Source organism: Sinohyriopsis cumingii, chromosome 3 (genome assembly GCF_028554795.1).
Source record: "Sinohyriopsis cumingii isolate HCF-2022 chromosome 3, ASM2855479v2, whole genome shotgun sequence".
NCBI classification, from domain to species: domain Eukaryota; kingdom Metazoa; phylum Mollusca; class Bivalvia; order Unionida; family Unionidae; genus Sinohyriopsis; species Sinohyriopsis cumingii.
Window position 1 is genome coordinate 134,979,779 of NC_142963.1, and position 22,194 is coordinate 135,001,972.

General features: G+C 37.4%; 1 protein-coding gene across 1 annotated transcript in view; it reads right to left on the reverse strand.

Annotated features, from left to right (window-relative positions):
* LOC149803914 (histidine ammonia-lyase-like) overlaps positions 1 to 3,289 on the reverse strand; it is a 28,221-nt gene extending 24,932 nt beyond the window's left edge. Inside the window, exons 1-2 of the mRNA XM_089951461.1 lie at positions 2,917 to 3,289; positions 1,962 to 2,028 (exon numbers count right to left, since the gene is read on the reverse strand). Coding sequence (XP_089807587.1) covers positions 1,962 to 2,028; positions 2,917 to 3,148 — 299 coding nt within the window. The 5' untranslated portion in view covers positions 3,149 to 3,289. The remainder of the gene's footprint in view (positions 1 to 1,961; positions 2,029 to 2,916) is intronic.
* Positions 3,290 to 22,194: the final 18,905 nt, after the last annotated feature.

A 22,194-nucleotide genomic window follows, 5' to 3' on the forward strand; every position in this document is an offset into this window, starting at 1 on the left:
ACATCTTTCTGGACAGAATCGTGGCTGAAGCGCTTGAAAAGCATGAAGGAACAGTCAGCATCGGAAGCAGAACAGTCACCAACTTACGTTTTGCCGATGACATTGCTGGACTAGCAGGAAAGGAGCAAGAATTAGCTAGCTTAGTAGAGAGCCTCGACAAAACCTCTGCAGCCTATGGCATGGAAATCAGTGCAGACAAGACCAAAATGATGACCAACAACACCAAGAGCATCAGCACTGACATCAGGGTCCAATGTACTAAGCTATAAACAGTCCACAGCTGCAAATATTTGGGGCAACTGTAATAGATGAAGGATCGAAGCCTGAAGTACTCTCCAGGATTGCACAGACGACAGCAGCGCTGACAAATCTGAATTCCATCTGGAACGACAAGAACATCACACTCAGTTCAAAGGTCAGACTGATGCACTCACTGGTGATCTCCATATTTCTCTACGCCTGCGAATCATGGACCATAACAGCTGGCTTAGAGAAAATTATACAGGCCACAGAGATGAAATTTTTCCGAAAGATCCTCGGCGTCACATACAAAGACCGCGTCACCAATGAAGAAATACGACAAAGGATCAGAGAAGCCATTGGGCCTCACGAAAACCTCCTGATCACAGCGAAAAAACGTAACCTGCAGTGGTATGTGCATGTCTCGCGATCATCAGGTCTTGCCAAAACAATCATGCAAGGCACTGTACAAAGAAGAAGAAAGAGAGGCAGGCAAAGAAAGAGGTGGGAAGAAAACATTCGAGAGTGGACAGGCTTGACATTGAGCGACTCACTGAGAAAGACGGAAAACTGACAGGAATGGAAGAAGCTGATTGTTCGATCTTCTGCGGTGCCCCAACGGTCTATCAGACTACGGGACTGATGATAATGATGATGAAACCTATATTATGTCATGATTCTGAAATTTGGGGACACGCGTATTCAGAATGTACTGTAAGTGTACAAAGCCGCTTCTGTCAACTATATGTCTCTAACGTAATACTAATAATTATATTGCCATTAGAGAATGTAGCAGAATACTGTTGCGTGTTACATATTGCTCTTGGCGTGTAAATTATTACATCTAGATCGGAGCAGATACTAAGCAGAATGCTAAAAATATGCTTAAGTTATTAGATGATAACGGACATGTTACATGGGCATCACGTGTCTGACATTTCTTATTTAGCTACAGTATTACCTTTGTATGGATGTCGCAAGATGTTGGAAATGTTAATGTATTTGTAACAGCATTCTCTCATAGAATGAAGGATTGTACTAGTCAAAACTGGCATGAATAAGCACGTTGTCGTCAAAATGTAGGTATTATCAACATTATAAAACATTAAATGTTGAAAAGTATGTTTCCACAGGATTACCTATTTATGCCCGTAAAGCTCTTGCAAAATTCAGATGTTTTAGTCGGAAACGTTTTATGGAAATTATGAGACATGATGGTGAAACTACTTTATATCGTTTGTGTGATTTTTGTTATCGCAGTAATTTTGAGTTCGTGGACGATGAATGTCATACACTTTTCATTTGTAGACATCAAGATTCAAGAGAAAAATGCTTAAACCTTGGCATATTAATCCATATTTAGAAAACTTGCATGTTTTTTTATGCCAATACAAAATCCCTTTGTTATTATATATAAATTGCTGCATCGACATAAAAAAGCAATATTTAATATAAACACAATGTGTATACGTACGCTTCAGGCGATACATTCTGTCTTATATATATTATTGTATTATGGGCCGGTGGCTTCCATTACCAATTAAGAACCTTGAATCTTGAAGTGTACTAATTATTCCTAACACGGAGACCATACGCTCACGCTGATCTTAATATTGCATAGTAAATGTCCTTAAGATCTCATTTAATGACATTTAACATTTTCATTATCTTTGACCTCTCAACTAAAACTTGCGTGTACACTGTTACATCATCAAGGATACATTTTTTCCTCTAGGTAAACTGGCTCCGCGGGCCCCGTAACTGGACTAGACATGTCACTGTCCAAAACTGAAATATAGAATCAGGCCAACAAAACTGTATAATGCATGTAGTCCACAGATAGTTGCTTCCTTTTGTTGAGGTTTGTTTTCTTTGCATTCGCGATCAATCAGTCGTTAGGGAAAAATTAAACATCAGTAAACAAATTATTCTTGTTGTTGCTGTTGTTGTTGTTCTTCTTCCTCCTATTATTATTATTATTAATAGCGAAATTAAAATTGAGCCTTATTACAAGAAATGTTATGAGCAAAACTTGGCGCGAAAAATAACCAAATCATAATAATAACAACAACAACCACACCGAATGGAAAGAAAGAAAGAAAGAAAGAAAGACAGACAGACAGAAAGAAAACAGGACATGTATCTAATTAGCTGAAGCTGAAGTAAGCATGATTGTCCCAATACACGATATTGGAAATGTTATTAATTTGTACTTCTATTGAACTGTATAAAATCTAATGGGATCATAATGTTTGGACTATGCCATCACCATGAACGGTACAAGACTTAATACATACTAATTGACAAATCCCTGGTTAATGTATCTGAGATAATTATACAACAGTTTGTTAGCGCAAACAAAAAAGATGAATAGAATGTTTAGTTACTTAAGCCTACTTCCCTTAAAGGACCGGTACGGTGAGAATATTTTCTAGCTGACTTTAATTAAATGCTGAGCAAGGCGAAATTCAATAATTAGACCTGGTATTTAACTTGACTGGAAATTGTTTGTGCATATTTAATTGAAAATTAAGGAACATTAGAATATATTGGGGTTAGGGTTGGTGAGGGTTAAGAATGGGAACTGATTTGATACATGATAAATAGTACCTATGTAATTTATCTGTGTCATGATAAATACAATTACCCGGACAACTGGATCTGAATCAAACTTACCAACAGTTACGAAGTCATTGTCATCTAAAATATCCTTAACCAAATCATCAGGGTCCAGTATCGCCCCTCCTTTGGCTTTCCTCGCTTCAAAAACCTTTGCATCCAGACCTTTATCAACATGCTTTGCTTTGGAGTAGCGGCGCAAAGCTTCCTCCCCCAACCAGGAGATATTTTCATTGCCCTTGCAGGGTATGGCGATCCAATCTCCCCTTATGCGCACGGAAACCTTCATGGTCCCAGCTTCCAAAAGAACATACACAGTTTGTCACTGTTCACGATCTACAAGTACGTTTGCTGTACGGATCTCGCTGAGACTTTGTACGTCTTATCTCAGCTTCTTGGAGAACTGTGCTTGGATAGCTTCTAATGTCCTCCTTCGTAAATCCTGTCTGAAACGTTGATAAGCTTTTAAAGGTAAAAAGTTCAGGCAAACACAATCTCAAGGACACGGCAAATGTACGTACATTGCGGCTTAAGGAAACCATTAACATTCAACCAATCAGCACCATTGTTCAATGTATTACTACACTACGTGAATTCCTTATAATAATTATATGCTTAAAAATTCACCACAGGTTATGCTGCATTTTTGTTAAAATAGCTGCATGTTTTATTATATGACCGAAATGTTTCATGTAAGTGACGTTTCCGGAACGGGTCAATTCAGCTTTCAAGCTTTGATATACTATTCACAAGCCCATAAATAGTTTATTTTCTGTTTAAAATTTGATATTAATTCTTTCCAATACAAGAAAATTAAGGTTTAAGTAGATATTGTGGTCTTTATGAGATGTATTTGGACTGTTTGACTTCATATGAACGCAATAGAAAATATACATTGCAGTTCATTCATCCCGTTAGAAGCACCTAGATTACATAATGATCATTTGATATTAGTGCAAATAGTTAACCAACTACCACTGCAGTAAAAATGTTTTGTTTATTTTCCAAATCTGAAACAAACAATATTCCCTAGGTCCCAAATATCTGCAGTCAGTTTTCTAATGATCCATTAAGGTTTATCGTACTAATTTGCTCATTACGTTATGTTTGTTTTAAAGGTCAGCACAGCAAATAATCAGATTACATTATTGTAATTACAAAAAAGGTACAAATGTATAATAAACATCCACTTAAACAAACAAGCTACAAAGTCTAAAACATTTCAGTGCTATTTTTAAATAAACCCAAAATAAATGTATTTAAAATTCAGGCAATAGTTCACAAATTTCGTTCGTGTACAATTTAGCGACCATTGTGAACGTTGATGGTGGCCTGGATCACCATTCTTATGTGAATGGCTGATCGAGATATTTAATGGTTGCCAAAAGAACTAGTAGGCAAATAGTGACTTATTTCAGGAGCGTCACACCACTTTGGCTGTTACACGGTGCATTTGGCTATATGGTTTCAACGACAACAACAACAACAACAACAATAAATTGCAAATAATTCAAACTGCTGGCAGTACCCCTATGGCATTATTGCAAGTACAAAAAGGTAAACAGTTAATACACACCACGAAAACAAACAATCTGTCATAAGGTTAGGTTCTAAAACTTCGTTCAAAATTGACAATGTCCAAAAAATATACTTTTGAACAGACCATTTAAACTTGTAGTTGTAAATTTGAAGTTAAAAATAATAGATTGCTTTGTTCGAGCCGCAGAAGGCGTAAACACAATCTGAGTTCCATCAAGGACATGATCATGGAATAGTATGGCTTGAACGATATATAGACAATAACTATTTAATTGAAATGGATTTGTTTTTAGACACAAATTATTGGGGAACTAAAATTGAAATGGCCTCTCCTTAAAATAACTTTTTCTTCTTCTTCAAAGTAGTAGTTAGAATCTCGAGCTCATCCAGACACTGCACGATGAATATTTACGTCTCACACACCAAATGTTTCTTATTTAATATATCATTAATTTAGCATCAAAGTAAACAAAATCTAGAGAGCCTACAGTGTACTATCTCGTTATCGCTGTGACGTATACTGTTTATATACTGTCATATAACGCTCCTTACTAAGCGCAGACATATTTGGACATTATTTGTAAACCAGTTGTCATGGTGAACTAAACTCAATTAAACAACATTTTATGTATATCTACGATGAACTTAATATTTTTACCTTATGGTCTGTGTATTCAACGGTGTATGTACCTTCTGGCAGACGAAACGACTTTGTGTTTCTTTTATAACAAATTATGTACGTAAATCCATATATGAGGATGTACATTTACATGTCGGTATATATATATATATATATATATATATATATATATATATATATATATATATATATATATATATATATATATATATATATATAGAGAGAGAGAGAGAGAGAGAGAGAGAGAGAGAGAGAGAGATGATGATGATGATGATATTCTTTTATTCCTCCATTTTCTGAAGATTTTAAGACAAAAAAGAAATGCATTTAAATACATAGAATCACAAAAATAGTGGATTTGTTACTTATTAAATTATTTCCAATAGCAAACGAATAAATAAATTAAAATCAACACCTTGGGTGTTATGGTTAGTATGTTCAAACAAGCATTTTGAGAAAGTTGGGAGGGTAGAGAAAGGAGAAACGTTGCGTGTTTAGGAGTGCGCGCCTTTCCTTAATTTTGTCTTTATTGTGATTTTTTTGTTATTATTTTTTTGTATCTATGTTATTGGTTAATAGGTGCAGGCCCCTTTGCTGAATACTCATGTCCGGGTGGACTTATCAAAAGAGCCTGTCCTCGTTGGTTAATACCTATTGTCTATATTTTGATGTTTGTTTGTTCATTCCTGTTTATTGCTTTAGGTGTATTTATTGAGTATGCGGGCTCCTTTGCTGAATAATCAGGTCCTGGGGACTTATCAGAGGTGCCTGTTCTCTTTTTTTGTTACCTATTTAGTAACCTCTGCTTGGTTTGTTTTTGATTGCTTTTTGTCTTGTTTCAGACCTTGAGCAGACTCGAATCGAATCGAACCGAATATAAAATTGTAGACGCTTATGTAAACTAGTACTTTTGCGTCTTGTTAATGCCTGATGACCAGGCTATTTAATTGGTCGGGCTTGTAGGAATGGAGCCACTACATCCCCGTGTTTATGTGCGATGGCCGCACTACTTAATTATAATGTCTGAGCGTGGCAAAGGAGGGAAGACATATATCCAGGAGGCGCCCGACGCCACAGGTCCATGTTGTTAGAAACGACAAAGCCTATTGATCAAATTTAGTCCATTTGTACTAGTGGACGTTGAATATGGTATAACGGTACCAATTGCGCGCAAGTCCAGGTGGGCGGAGCTTAAGGTGTATGGAACATTGTATTCAGAATTAAAGAACAACGCTAGCTGTGATTGGTGCATTATGTAAGAGTTGTACTTTCTGTTTGGCTTAAAAAATTGTTGAGCCTCTTGGCAACATGTGAGTTTGTGTTAATTTCTATCTAGATCATATTTTGTATTTTTTATGATTTTTTTAAAATATGGTACACATGGCTGAAAATGTGCTTGTTGTGACTGGGTAACTCTTACCCCTGTCTAGTTCCAGTAGAGTTATCTCTCTTAAATGCAATGGAGTACCTGGTTGTCATTGTCAAATTGACAATCTAGCATTGTTCTATATGACAGTGTGTGACATGCATGCCCAAGTAGGACAGAAAGTATATTTATTTCACAAAACATTAGCATTGAGGTATATGGAAAAACAATTGGTACCGTGATACCATATACCAATGTTGTGTTAGCCACAGTAATTGACCTAATCTTAGGAGTTGTTAAATTTTTGTTTATTTTTTACTTGTAGTAGTTTTGTTTCCTTTTCTTTGTGTACAGAGTATACTTTCATATATATAAAAAAAATAAAAAAATTTAAGAAAATGATGCCAATCTGTTAGGTGGTTGTCACCCGGTAATTTTAGTTCTTGTATTGTAATTTAGGTTTCGAATTTTGATGGCGGTGTCCAAAAATGATCCTACAAAAAGTGGTGTATCTAAAGAGTTCTCCAATAGCCAAAATGAGAGCTCCTATTGAGGCAATTGATAGATGTCTGTCTTCTTTCCCTCGTTGTTGTGGGTTGCTGGTCTTTCCTGCTGGAGTCCTCTTCTACTGTTCTTTGTTGTTAACTGCCACACGACCATCAACTACCATCTTAATTAACATTGTGCCTCAAGCCCTATTTTATGACACATGTAAAATAAAAATTGTTATTTTCTTTTTCTTCCAAGAATAAAGATGTCAGCACTTGGTCTGAAGGAAGTGCTGTGTTCCCTGTGTAGTGCGTTGTTAATTTAAAGTTTGTTGTGACTTTATTTTTGTTCCGCCTTGTGCGGAGGGTCCTGATGACTGGACTTATGTAACCTATATTTCTAAATTTAGAGAGTTAATTGGTGTTCTGGTCTTGTTGTCAGACCTTAGATATTATGGTTAGTATATAAAAACATGCATTTTTAGAAAATTGGGAGGATAGAGAAAGGAGAAACGTTGCGTGTTTACGAGTTGTACTCTTTTTAAAAATAATTTTGTCTTTATTTTGATTTTTTGCTAATTTTTTGTATCTAGGTTTATAGGTGCAGGCCCCTTTGCTGAACACTGAGGTCCGGGTGGACTTTAAGGTGCCTGTCCCCTTTATTTTTTAAGTTAAAAAATCATATTAGCTGTAGTTTAAACCCTTGAGCAGACTTGTTGCGTTGGATTATAGAGGTGTGCGTCTGCATTAGACATGTACCTTTGGTTAATGGTGCCAGTGGCACCTTTTTGATTACTCCTGAGGGAAGGAATGGTGCCACATTGTCACGGAATGGTGTAAATGTTGTTAATTAAATACATGTACTCGGGTTTCGTTTCTTTTCATTGTACAACGATACCCGAGGGTGATTATAATATGGTCTATGTATTTCGAAATCGTCCCACTTCTGACACCATTTGTAACAAGATAACCGGGTGGGATATTTCGGATTAACAACAGAACACGTTTTGACGACACAGATATATGGTTTAATGTGGCGATTTATATGAGTAGTGGATTATGAAGATGTGTGCGTATTTATAATCCAAATATTGGATCTATTTAACAAAAAAAAACGCAGTTTCAAAGATGGAAAAAATATACAAATAAATTTAGTTCAGTAACCCTAAAATACAGGATAAATGATTTCGCAAATGATTCAATAATGGAAAGATGAATATAGTTCACTCAAATAGTAAACAATGTAAGTCTTTACACATAGTAAAAAAAAATGTATTCGCTCAGGTAGCGAAATTATGTCACTAAACAAGAACGGATATACAATCTATCCTTCCAGTCCTGAATAATACACTGGGTCCTACTAACCCAAAATTAGCATACAGCTAAAAATACATGTGTGGAGATGCACTCCGTCACCCGTGCACCTTATCCGCTCCACAGCTCCTCTGAATCAATTTCACAACCAATATAGACTCCGGACCCTCGGAATACTATGATCACTTGAAATATTAGACCCTCCGGACACTTGAAATATTAGACCCTCCGGACCCCTTGTCCTTTGACGGCTCTACAGCTGGGTCACCTTAGTCACTCTTGACATTCCGGACGCTAGACATTAGACGCTCCGGCACCTTAAACGCTCCGGACACACGGACGTTTCTACCCTCTGACAACACTGGACATCCCGGATATTCCTACCATCAAAAACTCACACACTCAGCTGAAAATATACCCGATACAGTGTACTACACTTGATACAGACATAACGTAAGGACGTTATACATGGTAAGTTAAAAAGATTATATTATAATGGCAATTACAAAACAGAGGTTCAATAGTAAACCTAACCCTGCTTGATAAGACAATAGTAAACAATTCTTTTAAAAAATGTAGCTTTACATTACCAATATAAGTCCTGCACTACGTCGCAACAAGAATAAAAAATGCACGCATTATGGTATGTAAAGAAAACTATAACAAACATGCAAAGGCAAATATGGTAATACACTAGTTATCACTTAAAACCCAAAACATTACCTACCCCTACAGCTGGAGTTGTGCGAATCCTTTTAGCAGGCCGCTTGCTGACAAAACCATTAGTATTGTAAAGGTCCTTTACATGTAGTAACGTATTTATACCTTTAGAATTTTCGTTATTCTTTATCAAAAGCACCTTGCACGTGTGGCACAGGACGAATCGTACTCACGATTTCGAAATACATAGACCATATTATAATCACCCTCGGGTATCGTTGTACAGAGAAAAGAAACGAAACCCGAGTACATGTATTTAATTAACAACATTTACACCATTCCGTGACAATACCTCCCCCCTAAAAAAAAGTGGTATCACTTTTAGAACAATCACGGAATGTGAACAATGAATCATTATTAAAACTTGCAATTTTCAGACCGAACGAAATGATTTGCTAATTACACCCTACTTAAAAAATCAGCTCCCACATTTTCTGACCCTCGAATTGCCTCGATTCGAAAACTGTATGGTTGCAAAGACAATGCCCAGCGCATCAATCTTGCATTGGTGACCTTTACTTTATTCAAATATAAAAGCGGCTGATGGTCCGTTTGCAAGGTAAACTCCCTCCCAAAAAGATATGTATGGAATTTTCCTATTCCCCATACTAAACCTAGGCACTCCTTTTCAATCACGGAGTACTTTTCCTCTCTAGGGAGCAATTTCCTACTTGCATAAGCAATGGGCAATTTCATCCCCCCTTTCTCCTGTAGCAAAACAGCCCCAAGACCCGTATCGGACGCATCGGTCCTCAGTACAAAAGGTTTATCTATTTCCGGCAACTTTAAAATTGGTGCAGTTACCAGTTTGTGTTTTAGAGTGTTAAACGCTTTTTCCTGGCATACACCCCATGAAACTTTATTCGGTTGCCCCTTCCTAGTCAAATCCGTTAATGGGCTGGCAATAGCCGAAACGTTGGGGACGAATTTCCTGTAGAACCCGATTAGACCTAGGAAAGACCTTACTTGTTTTTTTGTCTCTGGTCTAGGGGCATCCCTGATTGCTCCTATTTTATCTGGATGAGGTTGCAACTGGCCTAATCCACTTACCAGATGTCCCAAACATTCCAGACTGGAATACCCTATGCTACACTTAGTAGGCCTAACTGAAAGGTTTGCAATGTGAAGTCTATCGAACAGATCCCGTAATACCTTAACATGTTCATCCCATGTATGCGTGTAAACAAAGATGTCGTCTACGAAGCTGTCGACGTTTTCCGTTCCGTTTAATAATTTGCGCATGAGACGAACGCACGACGCACCGGCGTTGACTAAACCGAAAGGCATAACTTTAAATTGAAACAGTCCTTTGGGAGTCGCGAATGCCGTCAACTCGCGAACATTATCGGCGATGGGTATCTGCCAATATCCTTTGCTTAGATCTAATCTGGAAATGTATTTATGACCTGCCAATTTTGAAAATACACTTTCCATATCTGGCATTGGTTCTGCATCAAATACGGTGATCTTGTTTAATTGCCGAAAGTCGATGCAAAACCGGTTGGTCCCGTCTTTCTTTCTGACTAACACCACGGGGGACGAGTACGGGGAGTTTGAAGGTTCGATCACTCCCTGGTCTAACATTTTCATCACTTCTTCGCTGATTGTCTCCCGTGCATTAAAGGGTATCGGATATCCTTTAATCCTGATAGGCTCAGTGGTATTCGATTTGATCTCGTGTCGAATTAGACCCGTACAGCCTGGTCTGTCCGTGAACACATCTGGGTATTTGGACAAAACCTCCATAATCTGTGTACGTTGACCCTCCGATAACTCAGGGCATACGTCCATGGGGTATTCAAGGGGTATTTCTGTGCTGGAGACGAATTCCGCTTCGTCACCAGAAGCGTACCTACGACTAGATTTCGCGAGTTCGTCTTGTGCCATTTGACAAGTACTTTCTAATCTTTCGCGCAAATCAACTACGTAATGGTATGTGGTCTTAACTTCTTCGTCCGCGACCTCGTCTGTCCACAGTTCACGAAGTATGCGCATAGGACCACGAACTGTCCTACCGTACAATAGTTCAAACGGGGAGAAACCCAAGCTTTCCTGAGGAACCTCACAATATGCGAACAGAAGGGCGTTCATATATCTATCCCAATCCTTCGGTCTTTCCGCACACATTCTCCGCAACATTTGCTTCAATGTGCCGTTGAATTTCTCGACCAATCCATTGCACATAGGATGGTAAGGTGTTGTGCGTAACTGTTTAAGGGACAACAACCTACTAATTTCTGCCATAAGATCTGAGGTGAATTGCGCTCCACAATCCGTAAGAACCTCTTCGGGCACTCCGACCCTGCTGAACATGTCTACGAGCGCTTCGGCTACACGTTCGGTTTCAATTGATGGCAAAGCTATGGCTTCTGGATATCTGGTAGCGTAATCTACCAGTGTCAAGATGTATCGGTTTTTCCGATCTGTATGCGGAAATATTGGTCCTACAATGTCGATGGCTACTCGTTTGAACGGAGTATCTATCAAGGGCATCTGACCTAACGGTACTCTAGTTACCCTGCCCTTAGAGATCGTCTTCTGGCAAACGTCGCACGAGCGACAGAACCGCGCTATGTCGCTATTGACGCCAGGCCAATAAAATTCTCTTAATACCCTATCCGTTGTTTTCTTTACGCCTAAATGACCAGCCATACTCGACTCGTGCGCGACCTTTAATACAGGCATTTATGTACTCACAGATTACTTCTTGATTATAACCGTTAGGTTGTATAACTTTTTTGTTCTTAACAATCTAAATGTAAGATTCTTACATGAGTGGGAACAGTGAAAGCACGCACTCATGTTTGTCAAGTTGGATTAAACTGCCCCAGGTGTCAACCCAAGCAGTATGTGACGCACGCTCCAATTGGTCGGCTGCGATGACGTCACATTAGGACACCTGGTCGTGTGGCAAGTGGAAATCGTTCCACATCTTGCCACGTTTACGAAGTCCGAGCATGGTAGAGGAGGAAAGGCACTCGGCAAGCCAGCCGTGGATGTTGTGTACTTCCTGAAACGCTAGCCCGTACTTATTTCAAATTAAGTCCAGTTGTACTAATGGACAATGATCTATGCCAATAATGTGTAAGCCACCTCTGCAATAATCAAATTAAGAAAGTTATCAATTTTGAATAAATTTTGACGAACAAGTTTGAATTTAGTGTACAAAGTGTACATGAAATATAAAATAGGAACCAATCAGTGTTTGAGCAGACTGGAGACTAGCCCTGCTTTTATGGTAAAAGCGCGGACGCGAAAGAAAACATCCCTACAAGGTTTTGAGTCGGAACGCTAAAATAGTTTGATTTGAGGGATAGAGAGAAGTCAAAGAGCATGGTTCATGATACCCATGGCAAAACAAACGACAACCGAATTTTTTTTCAAAGCACAACATTACTTATTCAAATAACTCACAACTAACAATTAACAATTTTTTAAAAAAATTAACCATTCAATTCAACAATAAACATTTTTTTTCGATAACTATCTACTTTGGACAAGGTTGACAATGTTGTGAATTAAATTGAGATCTCCACTGTTGGTAGTCATTGGGCCATTGATGTACACTACGTTTCCTAGCTACAGACAAAAGATAACCACAATGGTCACAAAACCATCGATCTACTTTCTCATCGTTTCTAGAAGAATGACGATCAAAATAAGTCACTAAATGTTCTAAAGAATAGCCCAGACTGCGTTGATGAAGAAAATACACACAATATTGTCCACACACCAAAACATCTGTGCCCTTTAATTTCACATTATTGAATCGTGTTGTCTGAGCATTTCTTCTCATAAAGTCAATTATATCGATTTCCGAAGAGGGCAATCTGTACGAATCAAAATACTCCACACATCCCTCTTGAGGAAAGTAGACGGCTACCCAGTGGGTTCCTGGGAGATGACTGTCGTCCATGTTGATCACATAAGCTTGATGGTCTTGAGGTTTGCGATGAGGTAGTTCATATTTTGCACATACGACAGGATTCCAAGAAGCAATGTACGAACTGTGGTTCAAAGGTAATAAAGTTCCCAGGTATCCATTTTTTGTGTTGTTTTTTTTCTTCACAGGTAATGATAAGTGATCAATTCGATCGTGACTTTCTCTTGGAAAATGTCTGACAAGTAAACGGCTATTAGCTCCAACGTCGTACCCTGGTCCAAGAGAGTTTCGATGCGACGGATCTCCAGAGACGTTAATGGAGGCCAAGAATGTTCACGCAAGCCTTTATACCACTGATGAAACACGGCTTCATCCGAGATGAGACCCCAAGCTTTGTCCAGATACTCGTCCAATTTTTTTTCTTGACTCAGCATCAGGCATGTATCGTGTTGAATTTGGCTGGGATAATCGTTTTGACATCCATAATAATCTTTCTTGATCAATTCCGTAATTTTTTCTTCCAAGTGCAAAACAGGAGACTAAATGCTGTTCTTATTCTGGCCATCTGGGCTTTATCACTAGGTCCTTTTCGTCTTTGTCTTGGGATTCTCCTTCCACGGTTTCATCACATTCCATGTCCAAAACTTCTCCACTATGTAAAGAGGGATAACAGTCTTCCATGGCTTCTAATTGTCTAGAATGACTTCTCTCAAACTGTTGATTTCTAGGGTATTGTCGAATTCTGCATACAGGAGGACGTTCACCGTGTGGGGTAGAGGTTCAGCAAACTGAAGTTCCACACGAATCTGGCCTGATTTTATAAGGCGGAAATGCTCCTCGTCGCTGCCTTGGTCTGGAGTGAAATCAAAAATTCAAAGCATAGCCTCCTGCATAATCCTCGTACGTAATGTCATGACTGGTGTTGGTCCCCAACTGACCCGTGGCTTCGTACAGGGACAAGTACGATCTCAAGTAATTCTTCTCCTTAAAGTTAGGTTCGAAAGGTCTGGTACACAAGGTCTTGTCATCGCGACTGACTTCGATCTTGGACACGTCGTAGTGGTGAAACCTAAAAGGATTTTGATCGCGGACTCCGCTGAAGGATTCATTGCTCACCATACCAAGGATTAAACGCTTGGGTAACTGGCCTTGATGTCCTCTGGGAATGGTTTTCACTTCCACGCATCGTATCGGATACTTGGCGGTCGTTCTGCTCAAAGTGTGACTGATGTTATTTCCCACTTTAGGTAACACTTCTACAGAGTTTGGCTTCTTAGATTTTGGTTTTGTAAGCCTCATCACTTGCATCCAGTAAATGGAAAGCGGTATTGTTGCGATTCAGTCTCAGGCGGACATCCACACCGTTCAGCAAATACTTTTCTTGTAACCACATGTCCAAATGCAAAAGATACATCAGTTCTAAACTCTTGTTGTCTTTGATTTTGTTTCGTCGTCCTGTAAATCCCACATTGTGTCTTTTGGTTGTATCAGTTTCGGTTTTGTCAAAACGGTCTGCCGCGTCAGGTTTCCATACCACGCAAGCATCCAAATGAGTGTTCTTGGCTTCTTTTCCGTACATCAAGAGATTTTCCAGGCAGGCACGTTAAGGGTACGTATCCATGCTGCTACTGACCAGTTTGTTATTCAAGTACAAATCCACTGAGCTGAACAAAGAATGCATGAAATTGTTGACGGGAGCTACTGCTTCAGTGTCTATAGGATTTCCAGTCGGATCCTGAACTTTGACTTTCAGGTACAAGTAACTGCTATTCAGATCGATGTAATCTTCGGGCTGTCCTTTGATTCCAAACTCGAGGGGAGTTGATCCTGAGTCCTTGACAGAGGAAACGGGGTGAAATTCGACCCATTGGGATTCTTGCATGGTCATCATGGTGGGGGGCATGGCAAACATATCCAGTTACAAGAATCTGGTTACAGATATAGTATATTTCAATCAAATAATCTATATATGTGAGCAACAGATCTCCAATGTGCACATTGGCAGGATTTCTGTGACAGGAGCTGTTGTTTGCTGTCTCCTTTACAACCTCATTTGATGTGGTTAATAATTCAATCTCCCTTACAACCTCAATTTATGAGGTGAATAATTCAGTCTCTTTTAAATCTCATTTAATGTTGTGAATAATTCAGTCTCCTTTACAACTTCATTTGACTGTTCCGGTGGCCTAGTGGATAGAGCGTCTGCCTCGGAAACAGGAGGTCATCGGTTTGAACCCCGGCTGAGTCATACCAAAGGCTTACAAAAATGGTACAAACAACTGCCTCGCTAGTCACTCAGCATTAAGAGGTTAGTGTTAGGACTGGTGGGCCTGGTGTCAGGATAAAATGTGACTGGGTTGGTCATCATGCTACATGTCTGCAGCATGATGCCACACTGCTAAACATCACTATAAACTGCCACACTGCAGATATTGTAGCGATATGACTGAAAAATTGTTAAAGCTATGTTAAAAATTCTAATCACACACACACTTCAGTCTCCTTTACAACCTCATCTGATGTGAATAACTCAGTCTCCTTTACAATCTCATTTGATGTAGTGAATAATTCATTCTGCCTCATAATTCAGTCTCCTTTACAATTTCAGGTATTAAATAATTCAGTCTCCCTTACAACCTCATTTGATTTGGTGAACAATTAGGTCTTTACTAATATATGTATCAAAGTTTGTGCAGAAAATTCAGGTAACTATACCCAATTAATTCAAAGACTTTCAATAATACATTTACAATATGGTCAGTACAGGAAAACAAGGCCCTAAAACCTGATGACTGTATAAAGGATAAAGACTGAGTTGTGACATAAGACAAATGAGGGAATAATTGAAAGTACCTGCATGTAAAATCTCTCTGATACTCACAATATAAGGACCTCTTAAGGTTTTCACTAAACAAAGATATTACATGTGACAAGACCTCAAAATGTGACAACACAGAAGAGTGAACAAATGGATTGCTTTACCAGGATTTCTGAGAGATTCCATAACATGTGTTATTTATTTGACATGAAAATTAGTTTACAATTGCAACATACATACTGATTGAAGGAATACACATTTCCTCCTGTCATAGTACAGTCAAATCTATGTAAAATGATGACATGGCATACACATGATCAGAGTGCATTATGGAAGTGTTGAACTGTGTTTGACATAAAACGAAGAAATACTGTATGAAAATTACTGTAATGCTCAATTCCAGATAAACATATTTCCAGAGTGTAAAAACTGCATATACACAACAATTAAATTCAACTTAGCATTCATAACTGGATCTGGAACATTAAGGTATTTCATGGTCCAACATAGAAAAATAATATTCTGCAAATAGGTCACATGACAATTATATACGAGAAGTATAATGATGCAAGAAGCAAAATGCTGAGGCCTCTTTGGTAGATATTTAAAAAGCTTAAATAATTAGGTCACTACAACCTTAGCTTTCATGCACTTTGATCTGTACATCAAAATAGTACCAACACTGTATATACATCAAAGCTATTCTAAATGTTTTGAGAAAGAGACATTATAACCAAATAAAGCAATAAATAAACTATTATAATAATAACATAAGCAAAACAAAGCCATTCAATGCAAGCAAAATGACCCCAAATACCTGTATATTTTCCCACATATTTCTCCATCAACTGCAATGAACTAAATCATATCTGAAGTAAAGCAAACAATATCTGAGAGAATATTGTTAATTATTTCTTCTGCACCTAAAACTAATTATACATGCAAAACCACCACAAAACAGTCAATCAATATACAGTAAGAAAAATAAAAATTAGTTACTGATCATCACATATTTTTTAACAAAATTCAAAACTTTTACATTGATTTTCTTCCACGATTTTGTCCTGCAATCAAGAAATGTACTGTATATACTTGCTTTTAAGTTTAGCCCAACTGCAAACTGCACAGACCCAAATCTGCCATGACACAATACATTGGCAGATCTGGATCTATCCAGTTTGCTAGGAGTTATCAGTAGAACAAATAATACAGACCTTAATCTGCTGATGCATTTTGTGATGGCAGATGTTGGTCTATGCTGTTTGCAAATGGACTCAGCTTATAAGCGAGTATATATCATACATTAGGACAATTACAAATGCTACAAAAAACAAGTTTAATGTTATAAGGGTTAGTGAAGCACAACATGAGTACTGTGATACCTGTTTTGTAACCTTTTTCTTTCTCAATACCTTGATCTTCCAGCAAGGCAATTGAAGAATAACATGTGGATATGGATAAAGTGTCATAAAAATATATGTAGGGGTTAAACAAAAACAGCCTGGATAAAGAAACAGCCCCCTGACTTGCATTATCCAATCTTGTAACCCTGACCTTGAGGCAGGGGGTATGACTGAACACATGACACCATCACACCAATATATATGAAAGGCTAAAGTTCATTCAAAAAATACCTTCAATGGTTTAATTGTTCTGCCCATGAATGGATTGGGGTCACTCATTTTCCCTTGCCGTGACATGGACCCTGGGGCAGTGGGCATGGCTACTGGTATGGAACTCATTGCCTAGTCATGCTTTATAACCAATTTATGTTCGATGTTCATTGATTCGAAAGTTATACTTTTGACAAGGATACTAATTAGACAGGTATGCAACACACTGTCTATACATGAAATATAATAATGGACTAAAATTTTCATCCAGAAGCAGTTACATATGTCAAGAGGTGTTTAAGTGAAAGCACAAAGTCAATGCTTCCATTGTGTCAAGAGGAGTTTAAGTGAAAGCACAAAGTCAATGCTTCCATTGTGTCAGGAAATGTTTATGTGAAAGCACAAAGTCAATGCTTCCATTGTGTCAAGAGGTGTTTAAGTTAAAGCACAAAGTCAATGCTTCCATTGTGTCAAGAGGAGTTTAAGTGAAAGCACAAAGTCAATGCTTCCATTGTGTCAAGAGGTGTTTAAGTGAAAGCACAAAGTCAATGCCACCAATGTGTCAAGAGGTGTTTAAGTGAAAGGCCCAAGTCAATGCCACCATTGTGTCAAGAGGTGTTTAAGTGAAAGCCCAAAGTCAATGCCACCATTGTGTTAAGAGGTGTTTAAGTGAAAGCCCAAAGTCAATGTCACCATTGTGTTAAGAGGTGTTTAAGTGAAAGCCCAAAGTCAATGCCACCATTGTGTTAAGAGGTGTTTAAGTGAAAGCCCAAAGTCAATGCCACCATTGTGTCAAGAGGTGTTTAAGTGAAAGCCCAAAATCAATGACACCATTGTGTTAAGAGGTGTTTAAGTGAAAGCCCAAAGTCAATGCCACCATTGTGTCAAGAGGTGTTTAAGTGAAAGCCCAAAGCCAATGCTTCCATTGTGTCAAGGTGTTTAAGTGAAAGGCTAAGTCAATGCCACCATTGTGTCAAGAGGTGTTTAAGTGAAAGCCCAAAGTCAATGCCTCCATTGTGTCAAGAATAGTAGTAGCAACAAATTTATAAGATGGCCATAGTGACTGCCATGTTGTAAGTCATATCAGCATCCTTTTCATTTAGGACCTGCTATGTATTGTTATAGTGTTTTACTGATATGCCCATATATGTCAATACAGCTGTTCATTCAGGAGAAGTTGCCATCAGGAAACTTTAAAGTTGCCATCAGGGCAGCCATTTTGAAGGTTTAATCAGCATTTCAATATCGGTCTAGCTACATATTACAGTAAGTAATTTGATTAAAATCCTATTTCAATACGACCAACCGTTAAAAAACGTAACAGTAACTCATTCCAATATTATTTTAAAAAATTCACTTTAAAATCAAAGTTGAACTAAATATCATGACAAGGATTTCTGTTCAAAATTTAGGTCCAAATACCCATCCTCCCTAATGCCAAGTTGACACAAGAAAGGTGGATAGTCAAATATACGAACAAAGTAGACACTTCCCCAATAGCATATGGCTGGGGCTTGGCAATGGCAAAATCCTTACATGATGCCGGAACAAATACTTAAACTATGATATATTAGTTAAACCCTCAGTTTGTTACATTAAACCAAGATACATTAGTTCCACCCTTACTATGTTACACTAACCTATGATACACTAGTTAAACCTCATAGTTATATTAAACCATGATACATTAGTTAAAACATCCATTTTTAAAAAATTAAATCTTGATACATTGGTTAAACCCTCAATTTCTTACATTATTTAAGTAAATAAATTTTACGTAAATATGTACATTTTATCCATTAGGCATAGGGGAGCAAACTATGAACTGAAAATGAGAAATATGCAAACATTTACATGAATTCAAAACAAAATTATAAATCTTTTAAGAGACCTTCCATTGCAGTTGCCATGTACAGGCAATTCCACTATATATACAGGTTTGGAGATCAAGCTAAAAACATGTTATTTGTAATATAAGATCTGCAAAAGATTTACACAGAATCTTAACACTGAAAACAGAACAACCACTAGAAACAGTGATGTAAGTGTACCCTGTATCTATGTCTTCTGATACATTGCACCTGTTTTTTAAAATATACATGGACACTGTACAATCTCTTTCTAGTACATGTATACTGTACCTATTCTTTTGATACATATACACTGAATCGGGGCTTTTCTGATAATTAGTACGCTGTACCTATGTCTATCCGATACATGTACGCTGCACGTATGTCTCTTTAATCAGCCAATACAGGTGAGACAGACAAAAAAAAGTTTGTTGTCATCAAATTTATCCATGTATAATTTATATTTGACTAAAAACAGATTTGAAATAGACCTGCTGTAACATTTTATTCTGGTATACAATATTTCTTCAATGATAAGCACCCTACCCCAGATGTGGCATATAACATTTCTCCTATTGTAACCCCCTACAAAGCCAGAGCATAGAGTATTTCTCTTATGACAAACATCCACAGACCTAGACCAGCTGTAATATGTACTGACATAGAGTATTTCTCTTATGACAAACATCCACAGACCTAGACCAGCTGTAGTATGCAGTGGCATAGAGTATTTTTCTTATGACAAACATCCACAGACCTAGACCAGCTGTAATATGTCCTGTCATAGAGTATTTCTCTTATGACAAACATCCACAGACCTAGACCAGCTGTAGTATGCAGTGGCATAGAGTATTTTTCTTATGACAAACATCCACAGACCTAGACCAGCTGTAATATGTCCTGTCATAGAGTATTTCTCTTATGACAAACATCCACAGACCTAGACCAGCTGTAGTATGCAGTGGCATAGAGTATTTCTCTTATGACAAACATCCATAGATCTAGACCAGCTGTAATATGTACTGGCACACATTATTTTTTCTATGATGATCCCCCACCCTACCAGTGAACTGGAACTGCAGTACAATCTTTCCATTGCAAATCCCAGTTTTTACATCACATTCCAATCTCCCACCCCATCCCCTGTGCATGTATGTCCTGGATGATGACCCATGAGTAATGATACAAGATCTCCCATGAGTAATGATACAAGATTTCCCATGAGTAATGATAAAAGATCTCCCATGAGTAATGATACAAGATCTATTGCAGATATGATGGATGATGACCCATGAGTAATGATACAAAATCTCCCATGAGTAATGATACAAGATTTCCCATGAGTAATGATAAAAGATCTCCCATGAGTAATGATACAAGATCTCCAATGAGTAATGATACATGATCTATTACAGATATGATGGATGATGACCCATGAGTAATGATACAAAATCTCCCATCAGTAATGATACAAACATGTCAAATTAAATGTACATGATAACCCGTTGCTTATGAAAATTAATGTCAAATTAAATGCAATGCATATGACAACACATTGCATATCAAAACATGATACAATGTTCACAACAGAATATGTGGTAACCTTAGAATATGAAAATGTATTATTCTACTTCAATAGTGTACATAACAACCCATATCATATGGAAATATATGATACTATTTCAATATAGTGTACATGATAACCTTAAGTATATGAAAATGATTCACTATTTCAATACAGTGTATATGATGTCCTTTCGCATATGAAAAATGTATCATTCTATTTTTCAATACAGTGTACATGATAACCCTTAACATATGGAATTATATACTATTTTAACACAGTGTGCATGATAATTCTTAACACATAAAACTGTATCATACTATTTCAATGCTGTATAGATGATAACCCAAATAGCATATGGAAATATATGAAATGATTTCAACACAATATTCATTTTGCCGTTGGCACATGGCAGTATACAATACTATTTCAATACAGTATACATGATGTACTTTTGCATATGGATGTGTAAAATACTATTTCAATATACAAAATTAGAATGGATTTATTGATAATAATATGCATAGTATGTAAATTAGATATTACTAATCAGATTTCTCCAAACTGTGTGATTGACAATATCACATTTATCCACACATAATGAACACATCGGACTGATTTCTATGCCTTATTCAGTGGAAGCACATAATATCTGTGATATATGGAAGCAAATACTGCATTGCGTGTCCATCTGACAAAAATAAAAGGGAGAGGGGGAGAAGTTTCATACATGCAAGTATATTAGACTTCTCTTAATCAAAGAATATTATGAAATTGTTCCTTTAATTTCTCAGCATACACCATTTCATCCCCCTATAATATAGAAGACAACTAGACCTGTGCATCATCTTGAAATGTGTGTGTGTGTGTGACACACAGGATGCAAAGTAAGCACCCCATTTCACAATGTATACTGCTTTGGAGACTTCAACACAATGCACATTGACTGAATTTGTGGTGTTACACAGCAAAGGTGTAGAATCTGCATGCATGGCAAGCATTTTGGTGACCCAGACTAGCATAAATTTTCAGATGCTAGAATGAAAAACAATGTTCAAAGTGTAGACCATTGTCACATGGCACCTCATTTAACATTATCTAAATATATTTAATGCTGATCACTGCTCTCATTATAGATAATTATCTACTGACGAGAAATGAGAACAAAAGATTTTGCTTTCTTTTTTCTGTGTAATTTTGATTTTTTTAAATTTCTAATATGTGCATTATGATCATGTTGTGCATATGTGACAAAGGTGAGCCTTATTTTCGTGTTGTGTGTATTTGACAAAGGTATGCACAATATTCAGCAAGAGATGGTGTATTAATTATATAATACCCCTGAGTATATAGATCAATGTCATACATGTGGATTATAAACACATGAGTGTAATCAACAATTACACTTTTTCATTTTTAGTAGTTCCAGTAGCAGTTGTAAATAATTATCATTCTGAACTAAAATGATCTTCACAATGTAATGTTGGACCATTTTCTAACTATTTTTTGGGCAATTGTTTAACTTTATACATGTCAACTA